This window comes from Tetrao urogallus, assembly GCF_951394365.1.
Source record: "Tetrao urogallus genome assembly, chromosome: 2".
In the NCBI taxonomy this organism is placed as follows: domain Eukaryota; kingdom Metazoa; phylum Chordata; class Aves; order Galliformes; family Phasianidae; genus Tetrao; species Tetrao urogallus.
In genome coordinates, this window is record NC_136814.1 from 64,739,262 (window position 1) to 64,761,159 (window position 21,898).

At 37.7% G+C, this 21,898-nt stretch overlaps 1 protein-coding gene across 1 annotated transcript in view; it reads left to right on the forward strand.

The window, feature by feature from the left end:
- The window catches only part of LAMA4 (laminin subunit alpha 4), a gene marked incomplete at its 5' end in the record, with an annotated part of 94,173 nt that overhangs the window by 71,052 nt on the left and 1,223 nt on the right, over nt 1-21,898 (forward strand). The window contains 15 exons of the mRNA XM_079550792.1: nt 145-316; nt 2,325-2,456; nt 3,534-3,676; nt 7,580-7,715; nt 8,884-9,021; nt 10,444-10,577; nt 11,900-12,064; nt 12,772-12,925; nt 13,639-13,832; nt 15,295-15,484; nt 16,293-16,448; nt 17,058-17,217; nt 18,188-18,318; nt 19,773-19,866; nt 20,841-20,960. Of these exons, the coding sequence (XP_079406918.1) occupies nt 145-316; nt 2,325-2,456; nt 3,534-3,676; nt 7,580-7,715; nt 8,884-9,021; nt 10,444-10,577; nt 11,900-12,064; nt 12,772-12,925; nt 13,639-13,832; nt 15,295-15,484; nt 16,293-16,448; nt 17,058-17,217; nt 18,188-18,318; nt 19,773-19,866; nt 20,841-20,960 (2,219 nt within the window). The remainder of the gene's footprint in view (nt 1-144; nt 317-2,324; nt 2,457-3,533; nt 3,677-7,579; nt 7,716-8,883; nt 9,022-10,443; nt 10,578-11,899; nt 12,065-12,771; nt 12,926-13,638; nt 13,833-15,294; nt 15,485-16,292; nt 16,449-17,057; nt 17,218-18,187; nt 18,319-19,772; nt 19,867-20,840; nt 20,961-21,898) is intronic.

A 21,898-nucleotide genomic window follows, 5' to 3' on the forward strand; every position in this document is an offset into this window, starting at 1 on the left:
ATCACTTCCAGGAGAAAGCATCGGTTCAGAATAATAATTTCAAGAAAGTACTTTAATTTACAAAGGCCCTTAAATTTCCAAATGAAAACGGGGACCATAGTGCTGATGCTGTCAGTTTTTGCTTCCCTGATTGTTTTTTCATAGAAATAAGTTGGCTTTCACTCAGAGTCGAGCTGTGAGTTATTTCTTTGATGGTTCTGGCTATGCCGTGGCAAGAAATATTGAGAGGAGGGGAAGATTCAGCCAGGTGACACGGTTTGACATAGAAGTTCGAACACCTACAGACAATGGATTGATCCTGCTGATGGTTAATGGAGTGAGTATCAAATTCTTCTGGTGCCCTTTAGCCATGAATATCACAAGTTCTCCAGTACTTGCAATATCATGGGAAATACAAAATATTTCAATTCTGGAAAGAGGTAATACCTTTGTGCTTATCTGGTACATACATACATTGGGAGAGAACTGGCATATGCTTATGAGAGCTGAACTCTGCTCTCATCCACAGGTATTTAGGACTTTTGAGTGGTAATGCCACTGTGATGACCCTGTGATGATATACCACTTAAGATCAGGAGTTGTACCTTTGTTTGAATGTGAATGTACATTCAAATCTATAGAAAAATTCTGTGAAGTAGCTCCTATAGAACAGTCATTTTGCGGTAGCTGCCACTTTATAGCTGTATCTCAGGGAGTGCTAGAGCTAAATAGTTATTTAAATACTGAATATAGAAAGTAACACAAAAAAATTAGCTAGATCCAGATGTTGCCAGCTTTTCAGATGTTTGATGGTGATGCAAACTCTGAAATGGTTTAAAGAAAGAAGACTACATACAAATAATCCCCTGAAGACAAGCTCAGATTTTTTATTTGTCTTTTGGCATCTCCACATCAGTCTCCAAAGTTCTTTGTGGATTACAGGTTGATAAAGCCACAGAAAACAATGTACTATGTTAATGCATACCACAGACACACACTGGTCTGCACACCAGCTTGAGTATTCGTAAGGCAACAAATCCACCCTCAGAACAGAGTTACTTTTTATTTTTCATCTTAACTTGCACAGTAGAGTTGTGGAGAGAGATTTGCTCTGCAGCACAGCATGCCACCACTGACCTTTGCTTTCAGGAGAATCTAGACTAAGCAACTGCTGGTCAAAGCTTTACTGCCTCGACTGCAGATCTTCTGAGCAAAAAATGCATGGAGATTTGTTGGACACGTGCACTTTGTATGTTACAGTGAAAACTGTGATCTGTGGAAGACCATGCCTGCTAACAAACACTTTTAGAAAGACTGTGTAAACTGCCCCATTATTCCATTCTGCAAGGACAGCTCATAATTACTATAAATGTAATCCCTGCTTCATTTTCAAGTTAAAAGTTTTCAAAACAAACCCAAGCTGCATTTTCATTTAAAAGCGCTAGATTAAGACTTACTTTTATTACTTCAAGTAATGACTTCTGAGTGTGGAATAATTTGTGTCAGAGACATTAGTCCATGCCCTGTAGTTGTTTTAAGAGTATTATTGTTCCCATGTCTCCATTAAGTATGGGAACAGCATGCACACTAAAGAGAATGCAAACAGTAGCATTAAAAGCATTAACCCAGATCCACAGTTCTGTAAACTGTCTGCTTTCTTATGTTCAGATTCAGAAGGAGACAAAGTCTGTACTATAGATCTTCATTGCAAGCCCTCCCCAGAGGTTTGCTGGAGTAGAGTTTCTGTTTATAAAATCTAGGACACTCAACCACTAAAGAGAATCCAAACCAAGAAGTGGGAATAGTCAGGAAATCTAGAAACCAAATATACAGTAAATACACTCCACCTATTGCTCAGCCTTCAGCAAATACAGTGATCGGGGCTGTGAAAAGATATAATGCTGTGCTATTTTAGGCATCTTGACAGAAGCTGCTGATGCAGCCCCAACTATTCTAGCACATCATTGTTTTTACCAAGATAGTATCTTTCCTTGGGGCATGTGCTATTACTTTGACAGAAAATAGATGTGTTCACATTACAAATACTTTGCTGGTGAAGAATATTGACATACCTGTTCTACTAAATTCAGTTTCTCCAGAAAAGCGTTTCACCAAGCCTTCAAATACGTGGTGTTTATCAAGCAATTATGTGTCTACATATGCATATATTATGAATTAATCCAGAAGCTCTGCTCTAGTTTTGGAAAGATACGACCTTTTCTGAGTAGTCTGATGTTCACAGTGTCAGTTGGTCTCATTACACTGTTCATTTTTTTTTAATTCCTGACACAATCATACTGTTTTCCTGACTGTTTTCTTTTTGTTTGTTTGTTTGTCTTATATAGAGTATGTTCTTCAGTCTAGAGATGCACAATGGATTCCTGTACCTCCGCTATGACTTTGGCTTCAGCACCGGCCCAGTGCTGCTAGAGGACTCCATGAAGAAGGCTCAGATTAATGATGCTAAATTTCATGAGGTAGAGATATGGGGTTACAGTCACAGCCATGTAATTAACTATCCCAGCAGCTCCAAAGCAGGCACAATTTGCTCCAATTAGAAGAGGAAAAGGATGAGAAGGCAGGTAGTGATGCACAAGCGGGCAGAAGAGAAGAGTAGACACATACCTCACATGCAAAAGAGCACATCATTCTTGCCAGCACTGAGCCAGTTCATGAGGGTCTCTCCAAGAGTCCTGGTAAAACAGTGCTTATGAATAGATTCTGCATACTGATAGACAAGAACAGGACTTTTCATGTGGAAAAAAAAAAAAAAAAGAAGAAGAAGAAAGTATTAGAATTCAGATTGAAATTATTGCAGTGATAATTACATACTTCAAATATACAGTGCTCCTGAAGTAAAAACATGGCATGTTGTTAACTTGACTGCCTTAGTTGTTATGCATTGTGTTACAAGAGGTATTGTATTTTCCATTTCATTCAAAGTAAGAATTATTCAGGTAACAATCTTTTATATATGGATAGTATTTTAGGGATTTAGGCAGATCATAAACACCGAGGTGTACTAGTTTTAAGAGATTTTGCTTTAAGCCACTGTAACTGTGACAGTGGCAGCAGCAATAGCAAATTCCCCCTAGTGGCTTGTTGTAAATGTGATTCAATGTAAATTCAAACTATAGCAACAGCTACTGTTCTGCTCAAACTTTTTAAGCAGGGAAAATATATGCCTTTTATGCTTTGACAGTGCAGTGAGGTTTGTAGAAATCTGCCCTAATTTCTTGTAGAAATCAAGAAAGCACTGCAAAGCTGATGGGGTTTATCTGCTTTGTGCAGAGTAGAATTTGGTATGGGGGTAGTTTTGTATGAATTTAAGCAAAGTATCCTGTTTCTTCAAGAATTAGAGAATTAGATGACATCAAAACAAGTTCCCTATTAGAATTGACAGCCTATCCTATTTTACAAACAACTTTTTTGATAAATGAGAATAACTGTTCAAACAAAAAGACATAATGATACTATTGATCTTGCAAAATCACCATGACAACTTAACAAAGATGGCATTTTAGAAACTTTTAAGAACATGTTTTTCTTTTCAGATTTCTATAATATATCATAATTCTAAGAAGATGATCTTGGTAGTAGACAGACGACATATAAAAAGCGTTGACAATGAAAGAACAGCAATGCCATTCACAGACATCTACATTGGAGGAGCACCTGCTGAGATCTTACAGTCCAGGTTGGTTTACAGCTGGGATTTAGTCATTATCTTAGTGTAATTTAAGTTACATGTGCTGAAAGGCTTACAGTGTATCACTGTAGTTTCTCAGGAAGCACTTCTTTAATGTGCAGGTGACTGAGCACTGGCACAGGATGCCCAGGTCAGTTACGGAGTCTCTCTCCTTGAAAAGACTTGAAAGCCTCCTAGACGTGGTCCTGGGGAAGCATCTCTAGGTGTCTGTGCCTGAGCAGGGATTGGACCAGAGATCTCTTCTAACTTCATCCCTTCTGTGATTCTGTGTTTTTCCTAGCTTCAACACCTTATGTGAAACAACCCTTAGGACAAACTTCTTTTTGTTTTTTTCAGAGTTCTACAGTACCAAAGATTAGGATGGATTCTGCTAAATTCTGCTGAAACTGGTTCTGTTTCATTGAGGTTAACAGAAACCATTATCTTCTTAAGATAAAAAGGCAATTCTAAACACATAGAGTCACAGAATCAGAGAATGGCCCGGGTTGGAAGGACCTCAAAGATCATGAATCTCCAAACCCCTGCCACATGCAGGGCCACCAGCCTCCACATTTAATACTAGACCAGGCTGCCCAGGGCCCCATCCAATCTGTTCAAGCACAGGGATGGGGCATCCACAGCCTCTCTGGGCAGCCTGTTCCAGCACCTCACCACTCTCTCTGTAAAGAACTTCCTCCTGACATTCAACCCAAATCTTCCCTCCCTCAACTTAAAACCATTTCCCCTTGTCCTGCTGTTATCTACCCTTTCACAGTATTGACTCCCCTCCTGTTTATAGGCTCCCTTTAGGTACTGAAAGGCTGCAATGAGGTCACCCCACAGCCTTCTTTTCTCTGAACAAGCCCAGCTCCCTCAGCCTGTCTTCGTAAGGGACATGCATGAATATGTAGAATCATTATCTCTTCTCACTGTGCAAAAATATCTTTGTGAAATGAAAATGCATTAGCTGAAGGATCAAAACTCTTCACCAACAACATTTTCAAATCTAAAGATATCTTTCCTACTGTGCACATCAGTTCTGTTGAATCTTATTTTCTCTTTAAACTCAAGTCAGCTGGCTCTGAGTAGGTGTGGGAAGAAAATAAAATTCTCATTTTCCTATCATACCTATCCTATATTCTATCATTTGATAGAAGCCAAGCTTGATCCTAGAGAACCATAATACTCCAATTTACTGTAATGGTAATCCACCAGGGCAGTGTCATACTCTGGGAGATCAGGGCTCTAGGTGCTTGAAGAAGGATGTGGCAGGAAATACACATTCCCTACAGCTCAGAGATTCCAAAGGGCTCTGGCTGCTAACTAAAGAGTCACAACTGCTAACAGAAATACAGGTTCTCTTTAAAATAACCTTGATGTTTTTAAAAAAGAGAGGATAGCAAATGTTGCAGAATAACTAGGAATTACTGGTAAGTTTCCTGAAACCTTGTTTTGTTTCCAGGAGACCCTTTTGTTGGAATTGATAAATAATGAGATGTAATGATATACACTTAACGATAGGGACAAAACCCTGTAAAAGAAAATGATGCCTTTTGATCCCATGTAATTAACTGAACATGAAAATAAAATGGGGGATAAGGGAGAAGTAGTCTGTGCAATATTCATTGCTCTTCATAAAGATTTATCACTAGGGCTACTGAAAAAACTGGTGGGTTGGAGGAAGGAAAGGCTGCATTGGATTATAAAATGCCTGGAAAGAGAAAACAGAACATAGTATTAGCTCCTCCATTTTCACACAATAGAAGTTCTACAGCACATGCCCAAAGGATCTCTCTTAGGGTCAATATTGAATACATCAATGATTTAGGGGAAAAAAAAGGTAAAAGGATGGTCAAAAATGCTTTCATTACTCAAGCCTAGAGAACACTGAAAAAATCAGAAAGATGCAGAAATCTGTGCAGTTGAGTAGCCCCATAGCAAGTTAAACTTGTTCACAAATGTAGGATACAAGATGAATCACATGAGTTATGTCCATGGTTTTTAAATGTATTGTGGTCATTCTACAAAACATGTGGAAGATGATGTAAAGGAAAAAAGAAAAAGAACAAATGGTATCACAGAAAAATAACAATAGGCATTATAAAAATATGGTAAAAATATTATAAAAATTGGAAAGGTATATTGAAATTATTTACACGGAGCTACAGCTTTGCTTTGTGTATCATACCCACCTTTGTTCTCAAGACAAGGCTACGCAGCAAAAAGTATGATTCAAATGTGGTGACAACTTTTCCAATGGGTGCATAGTTTGCTTTTAGAATTATGACAATGAAGAAATGCAACTATCTAGCTAGCTACTATTGATACCTGTGTTTCCTTTTTTTAGGCAGATTGACGTTTGGCTGACATTGGGGTACAACAGCAGGGCAGAAGTAGCTGTAGAGTTAAAGGAGAAGTTTAATTTTTCTTCAAAGCAGTATATTTTCCTTCATTTCAACAGCACTATTTTTCTCCCACTTCACTCACTTCATAAAGCAAATGCTTACATGGAGCTAGGAGTTCTGAGGGCTGGGAAATGTGAGAACAAATTCAGAAGACATTTTTCTTTGTTTTTAAACCTATCTTCTTCAGTTCTGTTTGCTTCTAAAAAATGTTATTAAGTTAATGGCCTGTTTGCAGCTTCTGTATGATCAGTCAGAGTAGAGGCTTAACTGACTGACTGACACACCACACTTTGATCCACACACCGTGATCCAAATCCCAGTGAAAATGACTGGAGCCTTCCTGTTCATTTAGCCTTCATGCTGATTTACTGAGCAGCAGATTAAGCCCCGACCTGCTCCCCCTCTCTCCTTATTTCGGACATGTGCATCTGAACTATTCCACTTGATGGTCCATTTTAGCCAGTGAAGAAAAGCAAATATTTCCAGAGCTTGATTTGTTTTTCATGTTTCCAGTGCCTACCTTACAATGATATAAAGCATAGAAAACTATCGCAGAAGCAGATGTCAGGACAGTCAGTATTATCTATGTGAGGGGAGAACCTAGCCACTAGGAAGTCTTGTGGAAGGCACAAAGACTGTCTACATGCTTGTCAAGTCAAAACTCTGAAATTCACATTCATTCCTTCAGTGTATTTGTTCCCTGATTATCTCCTGGATTGGTACCAAGTAAGCCCCATGTCATTTCCCTGCTCTGTCACAGACCCTCTGCAGTTTTTGGCAAATGTCTTCTTCTTCATACAGCTTGAACATTGTGAGGATAAATTCAGTGACATTTGTCCTGTGCTGTAATGCTGTTTTATCTCAGTGAGGAGTGGAGTAGAAAAACTTTGAGCGGTGAGCAACAGCAGCTGGGATACAATGCTGTGCTATGCACCTCAAATCCAGCATAGAAAGTATCCTGGAAGCCTACCTACTGCTCTAATTTAAACCTACATAAACCTATTCACCAGCAATCAGTATTTACTCTTACTTCCTTGACCTCTGTTATTAATTCTTGCTAAGAAATATGGATCCATTTGCTTCCCAGAATAAGAAAGGAGCTTGCCAGTAAAAGCAAGAAAGGAAAATTAAAATAGAACTTTTCTAAAATGATAAATGAAGACATAACTCAATTTATTTTTACCGTAAGTAGGTACAAATCCATTTAGAAATGTGTCCTTTTGTTTCAGCAACCATTTTTATCTTTTTAAGTTACTTTGTAAATGTTTTCTCTCTGAATTCTCATACACTTCTCCCAGTAATGTTTGTTACAGCTGGTGCATCTTGACTTTTCAAAACCGCTAATGTGGTTAAATAGCTGTTTTACATAAAGATGTAGGAATTGGGCACAAGTGAGGCAAATGACTGAAACTCTTCCAAATTTTTAAGAACACCTTGGCAATAAATATATATTCTGGAAGGCAAAAAAATATGTAATTGTAGCTTGTTTGACATTGTTTTCCAACAGCATTAGTTCACATCTGGCAGGAATTATTGGCTTTAAAGGCTGCATGAAGGGTTTTCAGTTCCAAAAGAAGGATTTCAACTTGTTGGAAGAACCAGGAACCCTGGGAATCAGTTACGGGTGCCCTGAGGATTCACTGGTAAGCATAACTGAATTTGTGAGGTAACAACAAAATTTTGGCAATGGTTACAGTCAGGAGCTTGTCTTTCATTCCAAACAATGGAAGGTAACACTTAAAAAAAGGAAGTGAAAACTAATTCATTCACTGTGTGTGTTTGTGTGTGTGTGTGCATGTGTATGCACACATGCTAAGTCTGCTGACGTGCAATCCAATTTTCACAGAGAATTGCAGCAGAAGGTACTTTACTTGATACTGTTATTATATGTGAGATTGTAATATGAAGGCTGGATTTGAAATACATTGTATGGTGCATTCTGAATGGAAATATTCTCAGGTAAATTAGTTTTTATTAAAGAAACAAGGAGAATTATTCTCAAATGTGTCCTACTGCAGGTGTTTGGGATGAAAAAAACAGCAAGATATTCACCCTTCTAATGAGTTACAAAAAATTCTCTTACGTCAATCCAGCTCTACCTCTGTCATACACGGGCCAACTGCATAAGCTTTGATAACAAGAAAATTGTCTTTTACTTTCTGATCGTTTCCATCATTCATCATTTGTTCATTACAGTGCAAGACTGGAAAGTCTAAACAGCGTTTGTGGTCTTCATACTATGGCCATGACTTTCTAAAACCACATTGAGAATGCATAAAGATGAAGGAGCCCACCACTAGTATAATTCATTGCTCAATCTCACCTTCTATAAAGGAGGAATGCAATTTGGCCAGCTGCAATTTGACCTATCTCAGACCCAGTTTTCCTTCTCTCAGACGGCTGTAGACTGTCATATCCAATCAGTCCCCCACACCAGCATTCAGTGCAACATGCTAGCATGCTGGGGTAGTTCTCAATACCGTACAACTTGGATAGAGGCTTAAGCGTCCTCTGCTTCTAGGCTTCTTGCTCATTTTTAGCATCAACAGGCTTAGGATGAGGCCAAGAATCCCAGGAAACTAAAAGCAATTTAGCTTACACTGTCTAAAATATGTATACTTCCTTATGATTTTCACAGCTTGCCAGGGAGAGCCTCCAAAGTTAGCTTAAGACATACACAAAAAAAAAGAACTGTTATAGAAGAACTGAACTGGCTTAGTCTTTAAAAGGAAAAACAAAATAGCCTTGTTCTTTTTATTATTTGAATGTTTTATGAAGTTTACATGTAAATTTGTTTTATTTAATACACAGATATCTCGCAAAGCATATTTCAATGGAGAGAGCTTCATTGCATCAAGCCAAAAAGTATCCCTCTTAAGTGAATTTGAAGGAGGCTTTAATTTCCGGACATTGCAGCCCAATGGGCTGCTGTTCTACTACTCTGAAGGAGTGAGTACATCTTTCTTTACTGTTTGTTTTATTTTTTCCTTTGGATTGTTTTCCAGGAGAATATTATGGGTATAATAGAATTTCTCACTTCATCTTTTAACAATAGAGAAAGCAGTCTGCAGTATAGAAGCATTCCTCAATGTACTCATTTTCACAGTTCACATTTGATTCACTGATGAAACCCTGCAATGCCTAGACATTATTTTGATAGAAGGTAGATCTTACTGCACTGCAATCCCTATTTGGACCTGTAGATGCTACTAAAGTACAAATAATTCTAAGGACCTGAAATTTTCCTTACAGAGGCAACTCCCTACAAGCAAAGACAGAATGTTTGTTTGGATTAATAGAACGTTATTCTGAGTATTGCAGAGTTTACAGAAAACCAGTCAAAAAAATGCCTATATTCCCTGTACTTAGACCTCCATGTGTGACCAGGTAAAGCTGAACCTGAGAATGGCTTCTAGCAGCTACGGGAAGCCAAGTCACTCCAAACATTCCCTTGAAGAAGTGCCATGGGCAGAAATATGGACTTGCACTCCCAAAATGTTGAATGAACCAGAGTGATTCCAGAATTCTGCAGTTTCAGACCTGCATCAGCAGCACCCAAGAGCTCAGATGACAGAACATCTGCAGCCATCTCAAAAGTCTTCTCTGGCATACTTGCAGAAGATCATGAGCAGTGCAGCAAGGAAGGCTGTATGACACCTATAACCACTTTTTACAGCATGGAATATTGCCTTAAATTGAAACCATGTTGGTTATCCATGCTGCTTGCATAAATGAGACTCTGTACACCACTTCTGTTTTTAACTCAAGTGCCCTGTTTAAGAAATTGAAGTTCAGCAATTTAGTACTTGACAGAATGAGACAGCATGATTCCTCTGAGTGCACAGTGGCAGTGCTTGTGCTAATGAAACAGATAATATTCAAGCTATGTGGCACTCTGATCCTGTATGCCTGACCCAGATAAAGGATCATATCTCTAAGATAATTTTGAGTGACTGAACATGTCTGATTAGAGGGAATTAAGAAAAGAAAAAATGCATTGGCCTTATGACAGCAGTAATCTTGCTAAAAGCTAAGCTGCTCTGTATAGTACCACAGCAGTAGAGCCAGAAGCACAAAGGAAATGTAAACATCATACTTCCATTCTAGGTAGAAGAAGCTCCTGTGACAGATACATGAAACATAATCAGCAACAGAATTCCCAGAATTCAGGCTTCAAAAAGCACAAGAATATCAATTTGAGATAATCTCCTGTTTTGGTTCTCAGTTTGTGCAAAAGACAGTAAAAAATAGGGAAAATAGTGATAAGAAATCTCCTCAGCTGGAGAAAGTAAATCCAACAGGAAAATGTACAGAACTGTTATCTTTCTCATACTGTACTCACTTATGAAGATGTTTTTGTCTGTATTTCAGTCAGATGTATTATCCATCTCCATGGACAGAGGTGCTGTTGTTTTAAATGCAAGTGGAATCAAAATTCAATCACCAGACAGAAATTACAACGATGGAAAAACTCACGTTATCATTACTTCTCTCACACCAGAAAGGTAAAGCTATCCAGCACCTTTTAATCCCTACCTTCAGAATATAAATATTTCATGTAAAGAACATGTTAATAGGTAATATTTTCTTTCAAAGTGGGCTTTTCATTTATATTTTTAACTGATTAATTCAGTTTAAAAAAAAATCAAAGATAAAATCTCTGACTGAAATTTGCCCTGTGACCCGAATATGAGGTGCTGGGAATTTTTATTAAAACTAAAAGAAAATAATTGTGGTTTTAAAAGCTTAGTCCTTTCTTGTCCTTAGGTATGAAAGCAGTTTAATATAATTAAAAAGTAGCATGAGATTCATTCTTCACTAGGATTGATTATTCTGATTTGTTAAAGCAATCCCAAATTGACCCTGAAATAGTTGAAGCATCTTCTGAAAAAGCATTCATTTGGGATATACAGAGTGGAACATATTTAAATTGTTCTTAATACTGACAGATGCAAATGTTAGATTAGATATGGCAGTGGGGAATAAATCTGTGTACATGCTTATCAGAAAACTTGAAAGCATTGTTTTGTTAGTGTGAATTTTACTGTTGTTTTCTGTGTTTAGAATTTTCTTAAGACAGTCCAATACTCAAACAATCTTTCGTCAAGAATCTTGCCTATGCAGATACAACCAGGTCATTCTCAGCTTTCTAACTGAAAGGAATGTTTGCACCTATGGTTTCTTACATCCGAAAAACACGGTTCAAAAAGATGCAAGTGAAAAAGAGGTGCCCCAGAACTGAGTTCTGAGGTCTCCCCAGTGCTGAGAGCTGTCTCATATGTTTCACTGAGTGCACTGAATTCTGAACTTGCCAAACAAAATCCGTGTTGAATGTTTTAGCTATACTCAGTTCCTCTTTAAAGCAGTAGCACTCTTCCTGATACTTGCAGAAATTAAGTGTTAATTGCAAATTGATATTAGGTATAGAACATTGTATGAGGTCAAACATCAAAGTATTGTGATGAAAGAGAAGGAAAAAGAGATAGGGACATAAAGAAGAAACAGTATGTGCTTAGGTCTTCTATTACCCAAACATTGGCTCCGTCTATTTATTAGCAATCCCTTGGTTTATGTATCTTCACTGGGTGGGCTGTATTTTTTGGACTTCATATCCCTGTGCCTTTGGACACTGATTGCCAGTGGGCTAATTGCTCTGATGCTTGTTGCACAGCTGGAAGCAGGAAGGTCTCTTCATGACTACAGAGTGCTGCTATTCCATTATTTTATACATCAAGCAGAACATTTTAGATGTGTGTAATATGCCATCTAATGACCAACATAGGCTTTTCCAAAATGAGCCTACAAAGTGGATGCTTTGTCTTTGCAGATATGAGCTGAGTGTTGATGACAAGAAACAAAGCAAGAAGAATCCAGTGAAGGACAAAGCAGGGAAAAGCCCTGACAGCATCAAGAAGTTCTATTTTGGTGGCTCTCCCCTCAAAACACAGCAAGCTAACTTCACTGGGTGCATAAGCAATGCATACTTCACTAGGTGTGTGGCATCCTCCCAAACACATTACCAGGCAATTGCTGCCTGACAGCTCGGGTTATAGCTCCAGAGAACTGATTTATTTTAACAATAAAAATCCCTCTCTCATTTTGTGAGGCTAGACAGTATGTGTGAATAAGTTTCTCACCTTATTTTCTATGGAATCTGTTGGCACAGACTTGGTAGGTTGTGATATTGTTGAAGTGGGAATAATTTGATGTAAATCAGTTTTCACTGTTGCACCTGCTAATGCTGTTTGTGCAATGTGGAATTTGCATAGCTTTCATTTACATTTATATGATGTAGCTTTCATCCCTGCCTTTGAAACAAAATGATGCTAAGGCATCTCATGAACACTGCTGAAATTAGGAGTTTAGTCATGTGAAAATGGTCCATATTTGTTGGCCTTAATCACTTTAGGAACTGTTCTTATATAGAAGATTTTAAAGGGAAGTTGGTGTTGCAGATTCAGCCTCTCTGTTTTTGAAAGCATGGATAGAACATACAAAAGCAGTATAGGCTGCCCACAGTACCCAAACACTGACTGATACATCTGTACTTTTATTCACAATCCAAGAATGAAAAAAATCCATCAAAACAGTATTTAAAATACAAATGTAAATTACTGTGATTCTTCTTATTTAAAAAATTACATCACTGGGGAAAAAATTAAAAAAAGCTTATTTTGTCATCCTCTCCTTGAAACATAGATTGGATCGGGAGGTTGAAGTGGAAGATTTCCAGCGGTACTCAGAGAAAGTTCAGACTTCCTTTTATGGATGCCCTGTTGAATCCCCACCAGTTGCTCTGCTTCATAAGAAAGGAAGAAACTCATCAAAAGCCAAAGGAAACCGTAATAAAAAGGTTTGCTACAAATAGTATCAGTACAGAGTTGATACATACTGTGTTGTAACTTTAAATTCTGTAAAAAGTTATGGATCCAAAAATGCAATACTTAAGGAATACTTTGTGTGTAGAAAAGGAAAGGATTCCATTTCTTTACACGCTGAATCACTGTAAATGCCTGCCCTAACCGGGTCTATCTGGCCTACACTCACACCATTTTCTTGTTCTGGAACTGTAAAACAAAATTTTTGACATATTTTTAAATGTCTTGCAAAAAAGTTCTTCTTGGTTTCTTCTACAGCCTAAAGGCAATAAGCTTTCTTCAGCTATTTCAATTTGGCTCACTCTACTGGGTGCAGTAAGCACACATTAATATGCATAAATGAGAAAAAAAATCCCTCTTCCAGCATGCAGCACTTTTGGTCCAAGTATGCTCCTTTATACTCGTGCTATTGCTTATATCGTCAAAAGCATAGAGGAGGAGTCTATCAGGAAAACTGCAAGAGAATGGATTATAATTATATACAGGCATTCTGTTTATCCCTTCTGCTCTAAATTAGCATCTATAGTAGATCTCTGTAAGGAAGATCTGACTTGGAACCATTCCTTGTATTTCTGTAAGAAAAAAAAAAAAAAACAACAGCATATTATTAACTTATATGTCAATAATCCTCTTTTTTAATGTCCAGCCTAAGTTAAAATTTCAGGTTAATGGTTTTCTTTCTGTGAAGGTGGGAAGAGATAAGGACAAGGTCTCACAGCCTTCAACTGGCCTCAAAAAACTGTATCAAGAAGTGAATATGCAAAAAGACCCTCAATGCCACTTGCCTATGAATCCCAAGGCAACTGAACATGCATACCAGTTTGGAGGTACAGCAAACAGTCGGCAAGAATTTGATCACATACCAAAGGATTTCAGTGAAAGGTAATGAGACTTTTAGAAATAAAAATTATAATTACTGAGGAAGCAAGAGATGTATATGAAAACCGAAAGAAGAAAAAGGGCATATTTTTGCTGTTACTGTGTTACTGAGGTTTTTTGTTTTATCTTAGGCAAATTTTTGCAATTTGTTTTCAATTACATTCTTTTTGTGGAGCCTTCATCTATATTATATATTTTTTAAAGAAGTTTCTTTGCCCATTTGCATGAAGACTTCAAGGATGTTAGTTATATACAAGCAGTGCATCGTCAGTCTCTGTGTGGGAAGTAATAGCATTAGATGAAAGCTGGAAAACATGATCGTTCACCCAGAAATGAAGCATAGTTATGTGTTGAGTGGATGTTAGCATCTGTTCAGTGCTCAGGAATCTACACCATGCAGTAGGACATAAAGCTATGAAAACCGTGTCCAGTTCATGCCATAAGATAAATATAAATAATTTATAATGAGTCCAAGTATTGTGGATATTAAACTCTCAGGCTCCCACAGAATATTCCATATGATATGTTTTGACCAGCACAGGATTTTGGTTTAATACTTCCCATGAAAGACAATAAATGCAACAACACAGGGCTTCCTGGAAGCATACCAGACCACTAATTCAGAAAAGAAGAGTGCTGTTTCCTCACTTAGAAAACGAAAGCATTGGTTTTAAATCAACAGTGTTTTACTTAGGGCAGTCCTGATGGTGCCCATGTGAGACAGAACAAGGAAAACCCAAACTAACATTTCTACTCATCCTTACAAGACATGTCCCCGTTACAACTGTTATTACAGACTTTTTATTGTAATGTGCATTTTAAAAAACCAATGACTCGTGATGTTTTACAACAACTGATACTGGCAAGGCCCTTAGCATGCATGGAATGTGAGAAACAGCAGCTAAGCTAGTTCATCTAACATGAGAAGCAGAACTAATCTGTTCTGTCTTTGTGCTACACTAATATAGCTTTGCCATTTTTTAGACCTAAATAATAAACCTAATAACTAAACATTGAAATAACGTTCACTGCTCACTATGTTGAACTGAGTTAGCATAATTTGCCATGTTGTCTTAGACGTCATGAAGACCTACAAGGATGAAGAAATTTAGCAGCAAGTGTAGAGTAACATTAAATGATCATGAACAGAGCCACCACTGGAAAAATGTTGAAGTCCTCCAACACTGCTGTGAACAAAAATGTATATACTGTCATTTTCTGGTGGTCTGGTGGTATTGATTTTATTCACTCAATAAATTTTGGTTTTTGAAAATCTGCCTTGTAAAGAAGCTTCTTCTCCAATTTCTACTTCAAAACTACTAGAAAGTTTATCAGAAACATATCTTCCATAAAGGAGATAAATATTCTATACAAAGAGACAAAAATTTCAATCATCTTCTGCCTGCAGTTTGATTTCAGTCAGTAAAATCTGCTTTAATACTAATAATGCATTTTTGTTTGCCAGAGCTCAGTTCTCTATCAGTCTGAAGACTCACTCGTCTCACGGAATGATTTTCTATGTCTCAGACCAAAAGGAGACCAACTTCATGACCCTTTTTGTTGCTCACGGACGACTCATTTTTATGTTTAATGCTGGTCATCAGAAGATAAGGATTAAGAGCCAAGAGAAATACAATGATGGCCTTTGGCACAATGTAAGTAAAAGAAAGTAATCAGCATGATGATACGTGCTATAATGCTGCAGTAAAGACACTGCTGATCTGATAATTCATGGAGGTTTCATTCACATTTACATAACCACACCTATATGTGGAGAAGCTTCTGCCAGTACTTTTTAAACTTTCACAGTGTATTTTATAAAGTCCTTAAATAGGGATAGGAAAGTGAATCAGCTGTAAAAGTCCAGGAACTCACAAAACTATCATGTGAGTAGAAATATGAGAAGTGTGCAGAAATGCAGAATAGTGAGGGGAAAAAACAAAAGCTAGGAAAGAAAGGACTAGGATAGTTTTGTTCAGCAAATTTTTTGAAGTGCCTAAGGCACCCTTTGTAGTCCATGAAAATAAAAGACAATTTTAGGGCCAAGGTGAATTTCCTACTGTACATACAGAGGGACTCTATAGTCACTAAGCTCCTATCCTGGGTGCTTAGGTCTTTAAATCTGGTTGGATAAATCCAGACCATAAAACTGGAGATAGCCATGAAAATACTAATAGTGATAGTGCTGTAGCAACAAATCATATGTGCAAATATAAGATGAGCGGATCTCAGTAGACCCTGTGACACTTTATACACCAGAATGGTAAGACTGCAGTTTTACAATCCAACCTTTATATGGATATGAAGAGAGAAGGTTGCCCAGCAAAGAATACTGGCAGTTAATAAAATTGATTTGCAAATTATGACTCACAAGCTTCTCAACTTCTTACTTTCTTCCACTGCACTGGAATATTTCCTCAACATATGAAAGTAATCTTCCAATTTTTTTTCCTCCCTTTCTAGGTGATATTTATTAGAGGGAAAAATATTGGTCGCTTGATAATTGATGGTCTCCGAGTACTAGAAGAACCTTTCACTGGTAATGCTAATACCTGGCAAGTCACTGAACCACTGTATATCGGGGGTGTAGCTCCAGGAAAAGCTGTGAAAAATATCCAGGTAAATCAGACAGCTATTATATCATCCTTATGTTTATGTACAGCTAGAACAAAAGCTGCCTCTAGGGATGAGTCCAAAAAAAGGTATGTTCCCAGTCCTCAGCACATTGAGGAGCTCACAGCTCAGTTCATGTGATAGCAAAGATCCCACAGAACTGAGCCAGGATAGCTCGGTAGCTGGGATAGATTTCAGTAGACTTGTAGCAGCACCTGGAAAGCTAACGGTCCCTGAGGAAGAGAGAAGTCTTAGCAACATTCAAGCTTAGATGAGTGAGGTAAAATTAGTTGAGATCAATCACCCTAAGATCTGAGATATCTAAGTTTTATTGTTGTCTCAGTAGCTCTGAGACAGTACCTAGAGATCAGTATTCTGCTCTGTATCTTTGATATTAAAGTATATAGAAAGAAATGTTAAAGGAAAAATCAACATCATTAAAGACTCCTTCAAGGTAATCTTTGGTGATATGTGCCTAACAAGATAGCTACACACTTCAGGAAAAACTGACCACTAAGACAGGTTGCCTTGAGGTTACGTGGTATGTACAATACTGCCTTGCTCTACGCACATTGTTTCCAGCGGTTCTATCAGTCATGTTCTTTCTTCCCCCAGATTAATTCAGTCTACAGTTTTAGTGGCTGTCTCAGCAATTTACAGCTCAATGGAAGATCAATCACTTCAGCTTCACAAACGTTTAGTGTAACACCTTGCTTTGAAGGCCCATCAGAAGCAGGAACGTACTTTTCATCAGAAGGAGGATACGTCGTCCTTGGTAACACGCTGCTGAAATATATTCACTAATGAAACCATACTTTTCACTGTACTTCAAAACAGTACATTTCACTAAAGAATGTGATAATTTCCAAGGCTGTGAGCTGCAAAGATTATTAGATACAGATCTTTATTGTGGTAGGCAACTGATGTTGACAGGTAAGAATGTCCCCATGAAAATTAACAAGTTGCTACATAAATATATCTGTATGGGTGTATGAATGCATATATTTAAAATAATTAGAATAATTTCACAAGAGAACAGATTCTAATATGGTAACAATTATTATAGACACAAAAGTCAATTTGGCTAAAACCAAGAACACCAACATTCCTTATTTTTTTCTTAATAAAATAACACGTAATTCAAAAATTCTATGAAAAGAATTTCTGAACATCTTGATAATGAACAGCATGACAGACGCATCTTTTCTATCAATGGTCCTCATTGATATGGTCCTGTGTTCCAGGAAATGTTCTAAGAAGGCTTTTTTGTGGGTCACATTCTTGCAACACCAAGAAGAACTACATGGTGTTTCTAATTTGCTCCCAGGCTTGCCAGCAAATTGAAAAAGGGACTTTCTGCTATTGAATCATCAAAGCTCAAGTGAACTCCCACTCACTGTATAAAAACTGCTGAATATCTAGGAAATTGCACAATAAGAAACTGCCAAAAACCCACATAGAACCTATTTTCTGCTGTCCATGTCACTGCTAATATTTTTAAAGAAAATATCTTTTTTCTTCTTGAATAATGAAAAACACAAGCAAACTATTATTAGTACTTCAAACAAAATCAAACAGAAGTGTAAGTGGGTGGCAAACTGTGCTATCTCTTCAAGTATGTGTATTGAAACAGGTTCTAATACTTCTGAAGACAGAACAAATAGGTTCTACCCTGGGACTCTGAGTAGATGTCCAGGCTCACCATTAACTCAGTACAAAGATAATGTATTCTTTCTTCCTCACAGACGAATCCTTCAGTCTAGGTCTGAAATTTGAAGTTGTTTTTGAAATACGTCCCCGAAGTAGCTCAGGAATCTTACTGCATGGCCACAGCGTGAATGGAGAGTACCTGAATATGCACATGAGAAATGGACAGGTATAATGGTCACATTTCCTCCAGTTCTCTGACTGGTTCCTCTACTGCCTAGTTGGGCTCTGCTATACGCAGCTTTTGTTTTACAAATTTGGCATTATTTGATTCTTATTTCTCTCCTAGATAAGTTAACTGCTTAGATTAGGCAACTCAGACATTTCTTTTAACATACAAAAAAAATAACGCTGAAGACAAAATCAGATCACTTCACTGGTGCCAACAATAAATATTTGATTACCAGAGCACTGATGCTTTGGTACTGTTTTTTCATCCACATACTAAAGATGTATAGTAAGTAAGATGATTTTTATTTCTTGTATGTTAAAAGAGAAGTCTGGGTAAAGCACATTCTCTTCTTGCTTTAGTAAATGTGTATAGTGGGGAAAGATGAGGAAAGGACAAGGTTCTGATTGTCTGATGATCCATTTTCTAAAATTCCTAGATTTTTCTAAGGCTACTAGTTGAATGAGGAAAGTTTGAAATAAACATCAGATAGTTGTTGCCAGTGCTATCTTTTGTTATGTTCATCAGTATACTCCGGGTCCCTCCACTATACACACGCAACAATAAGTTGCAGTATAAATAGACAAAAAAGCAAAGGTTTAGAGCAGTGATTGATTGATTGATTGATTGATTGATTTAAACTTTTCTTTTTGCAATACAGAAACTCAGCATAGTTAAGAGACTGGGCAGTGTGGATATTCCATAACCATTGCATTGCAGTATCTAACTGTCCCAGTATCTAACTGCCAGCCAAAGAGAAGGAGGCTGACTTGGGTTGGAAGGAAACTTAAAGGTCATCTATTTCCAACCCTGAGTGGCTAGGCTCAGTGTATGACTTATCCAGCAGCCACCACTGGGAGTCTTGTGCCCTGCAAAAGGGCTGCAGTGTTGCTCTGCTACTACAGCAGTGTTTCCATGCAGGAAGGTACTCATCCAAATGATTAAAGCAGAGGTACAAAATTCAAAATTAGGTACGCTTTCTAGTTCTGCCAGTGGTTTCCTGGTAAAATTGAAAGCAACCTAAAAGTCATTCTTGAAGTCCCCTATCTGTGTTTCTCAGATCATGTCTGTTTGTTTAGACTTTTCATGACTGTTTTTCTTATTAAGTGGCTATCAAGATGCCAAAACATCATCTAAACACTAATTTAACACACAGGAAATTACAGAGCAGCAGTACTAGAAAATCTGAGTAAAATTAGCTGTTATTTTTGAATCTTTTTTTGAATTCTACTCTGAGTTCAAATCAGAAATGTTTAGCACTATTGAATCTAAAAAAAAAATTGTGAATTTGATACTTTATTCTAAATAATTTCATTATTTAGAATATTAATTTTATTTATTTATTTATTTATTTATTTATTTATTTATTTTGCTTCTGAGTGGAAAATACTGCATTATCCCAAAAGAAGGGGAAAAAAAGGTTTTACAGCAACAAGTACATTATTTTTTTCCAGGTTACTGTGAAACTGAATAATGGAATCCGGGATTTTTCAACTTCAGTGACACTGAAACAGAGTCTCTGCGATGGCAGGTGGCACCGAATTGCAGGTCAGTAAAGCATGATCATACCATTAAGAAAGGTAACACTGCCAAAACTTCCCTCCCTAGCTATGTATTTCCATGGGCCAGTGCACTGGACATATTTTCAGGTCTTCCCTTTCTCTTTGTCAAGATGCAGTTTGTATGAAAGCGGCAGTCCTTTTCCTCACTCAGACACAGGAATTGTAGTGTCCTGGGAGAGCAAGACCAAGTTCTTACCAAATACAAAGAAAGATGAATGCTTGTTGTTCAAGAAACACATGACTGCCTCATGGAAATGCTGGCAACCTTTTCCGAGATGTAAACCAGATGATATTCTTCTTTTTCCATTTTTCCCAATTAGAGGTTAAATACAGTGGTAGAAGTCAGTACTGAGCACAAGTATGCTGCCCTTAAGAGGTCAGCGGGACAGATTTGAGGAACCCCTGCCTCACAAAGAGAGAGGTTTACAGTCAGGATTTTACCCCTGTGCCAGATAGGCATCCTTCTTTCCTGGGTTTGAAAATCAAAAAGTACACCTAAACCTCAGGTACTTTGGACTCCCTTATTTTTCTGTGTGAATGCTCACCGCGTTGCATACAGAAGAGACCTGAGTATATGCCCTTTCCCTATGCATTCTAGTTTCCTTTTGAAGGAACAAGCAAGGAGAAAAACTCACTGCATTCAAATTGGTACCTTACTGGGAATGATTTGGCAACCAGTTTTATTCAGCAGCCCACCATTGCATGCACATGCCCTACAGTCTAGACATAAGCACCAGCAACCAAGAACCTCACTCAGAAATACCCTTGCTTCCACTCTCTTATCTTGCTTTGACCCTGTGCCAGTATCTGCCCACACACTAGCACTGACAGTAACCATAGCTCATAGCTAAGCAAAGACTAAATCAAACAACTTAGATCAAGCAGATATGTGTCTCTGTCATAAAGACTTCAAATGATTCTTTTGAAAGTCTTTTTGATATCTGTTCCTTCTCCCTTCAGTTATTAGAGATGCTAATGTGGTGCAGCTGGATGTAGACTCAGAAGTCAACCACGTAGTAGGGCCACTAAACCCAAAGGCAACTGACCACAGAGAGCCAGTGTTTATTGGAGGTGTACCAGGTGAGTATGTGGCAGCTTTGTTCTCAAATTTCAATGCAGTTTCCACAGGAAGCACAGAAGAGGGACTGTAGAGGGACTTTTCATCAGGGGATGTAGTGAAAAGACATGGGGCAACAGTTTCAAACTAAAGGTAGATTTATATTAGATACAAGGAAGAAATTCTTTACTATGATGGTGGGGCACAGAAACGGGTAGCCCAGAGGAGCTGTGGATGTCTCATCCCTGGATGTGTTCAAAGCCAGGCTGGATGGAGCTTTGTCCAACCATGTTTAGGCAGGGGGTTGGAACAAAATAGTTGCTAAGGTCCCTTCCAACCCAAACCATCCTATCATTTTAAGATTAATTTTAATTTCAAAAAAGAACAAAAGATACCCATGTGAACAATCTGGTAAAATTCAAAGTCTCAAAAACTAATCAGAAATGCTGTGTCTCACATCTCAAAAGAAAAATGTCTTCTTTCACTTAATTTAATACATTCACTGTTTCTGGAGAGTTGGGTATGGACTCAGTTCTCTAGTCTGCTAACAAGAAAAAAAAAAAAATCTTATTATACACTTTCCAGTAAGGGTTTACTTTTTTTTTTTTTTTAAAGAAGTTATTTATTTACTCGTTCTCATTTATGAAACTGGAAATTCACTGTGACTGTAGCCTTATGGATTTTTTGCTGGTAGGATGCTTTCCTCTGCTTCAAGCAATAGCATCTTTGAACACAACATAAAACATGAAGATTCTTATTCTGACTACTGCAGTCCTATTGCACAGATGTCTGCTAACGTGAATTTGTGACTCACAGACCATCTGTGTAGCGTGGGCCAAGATTACTACATTTACGTCCCTTATTCAACAGACAGAGCTACTCTGTTGGGGTTCTTATGCAAACTGTAATCAACACTACGTGATCCAATTTTTAAACCATCTCCTGTACATCTCCCATTGAA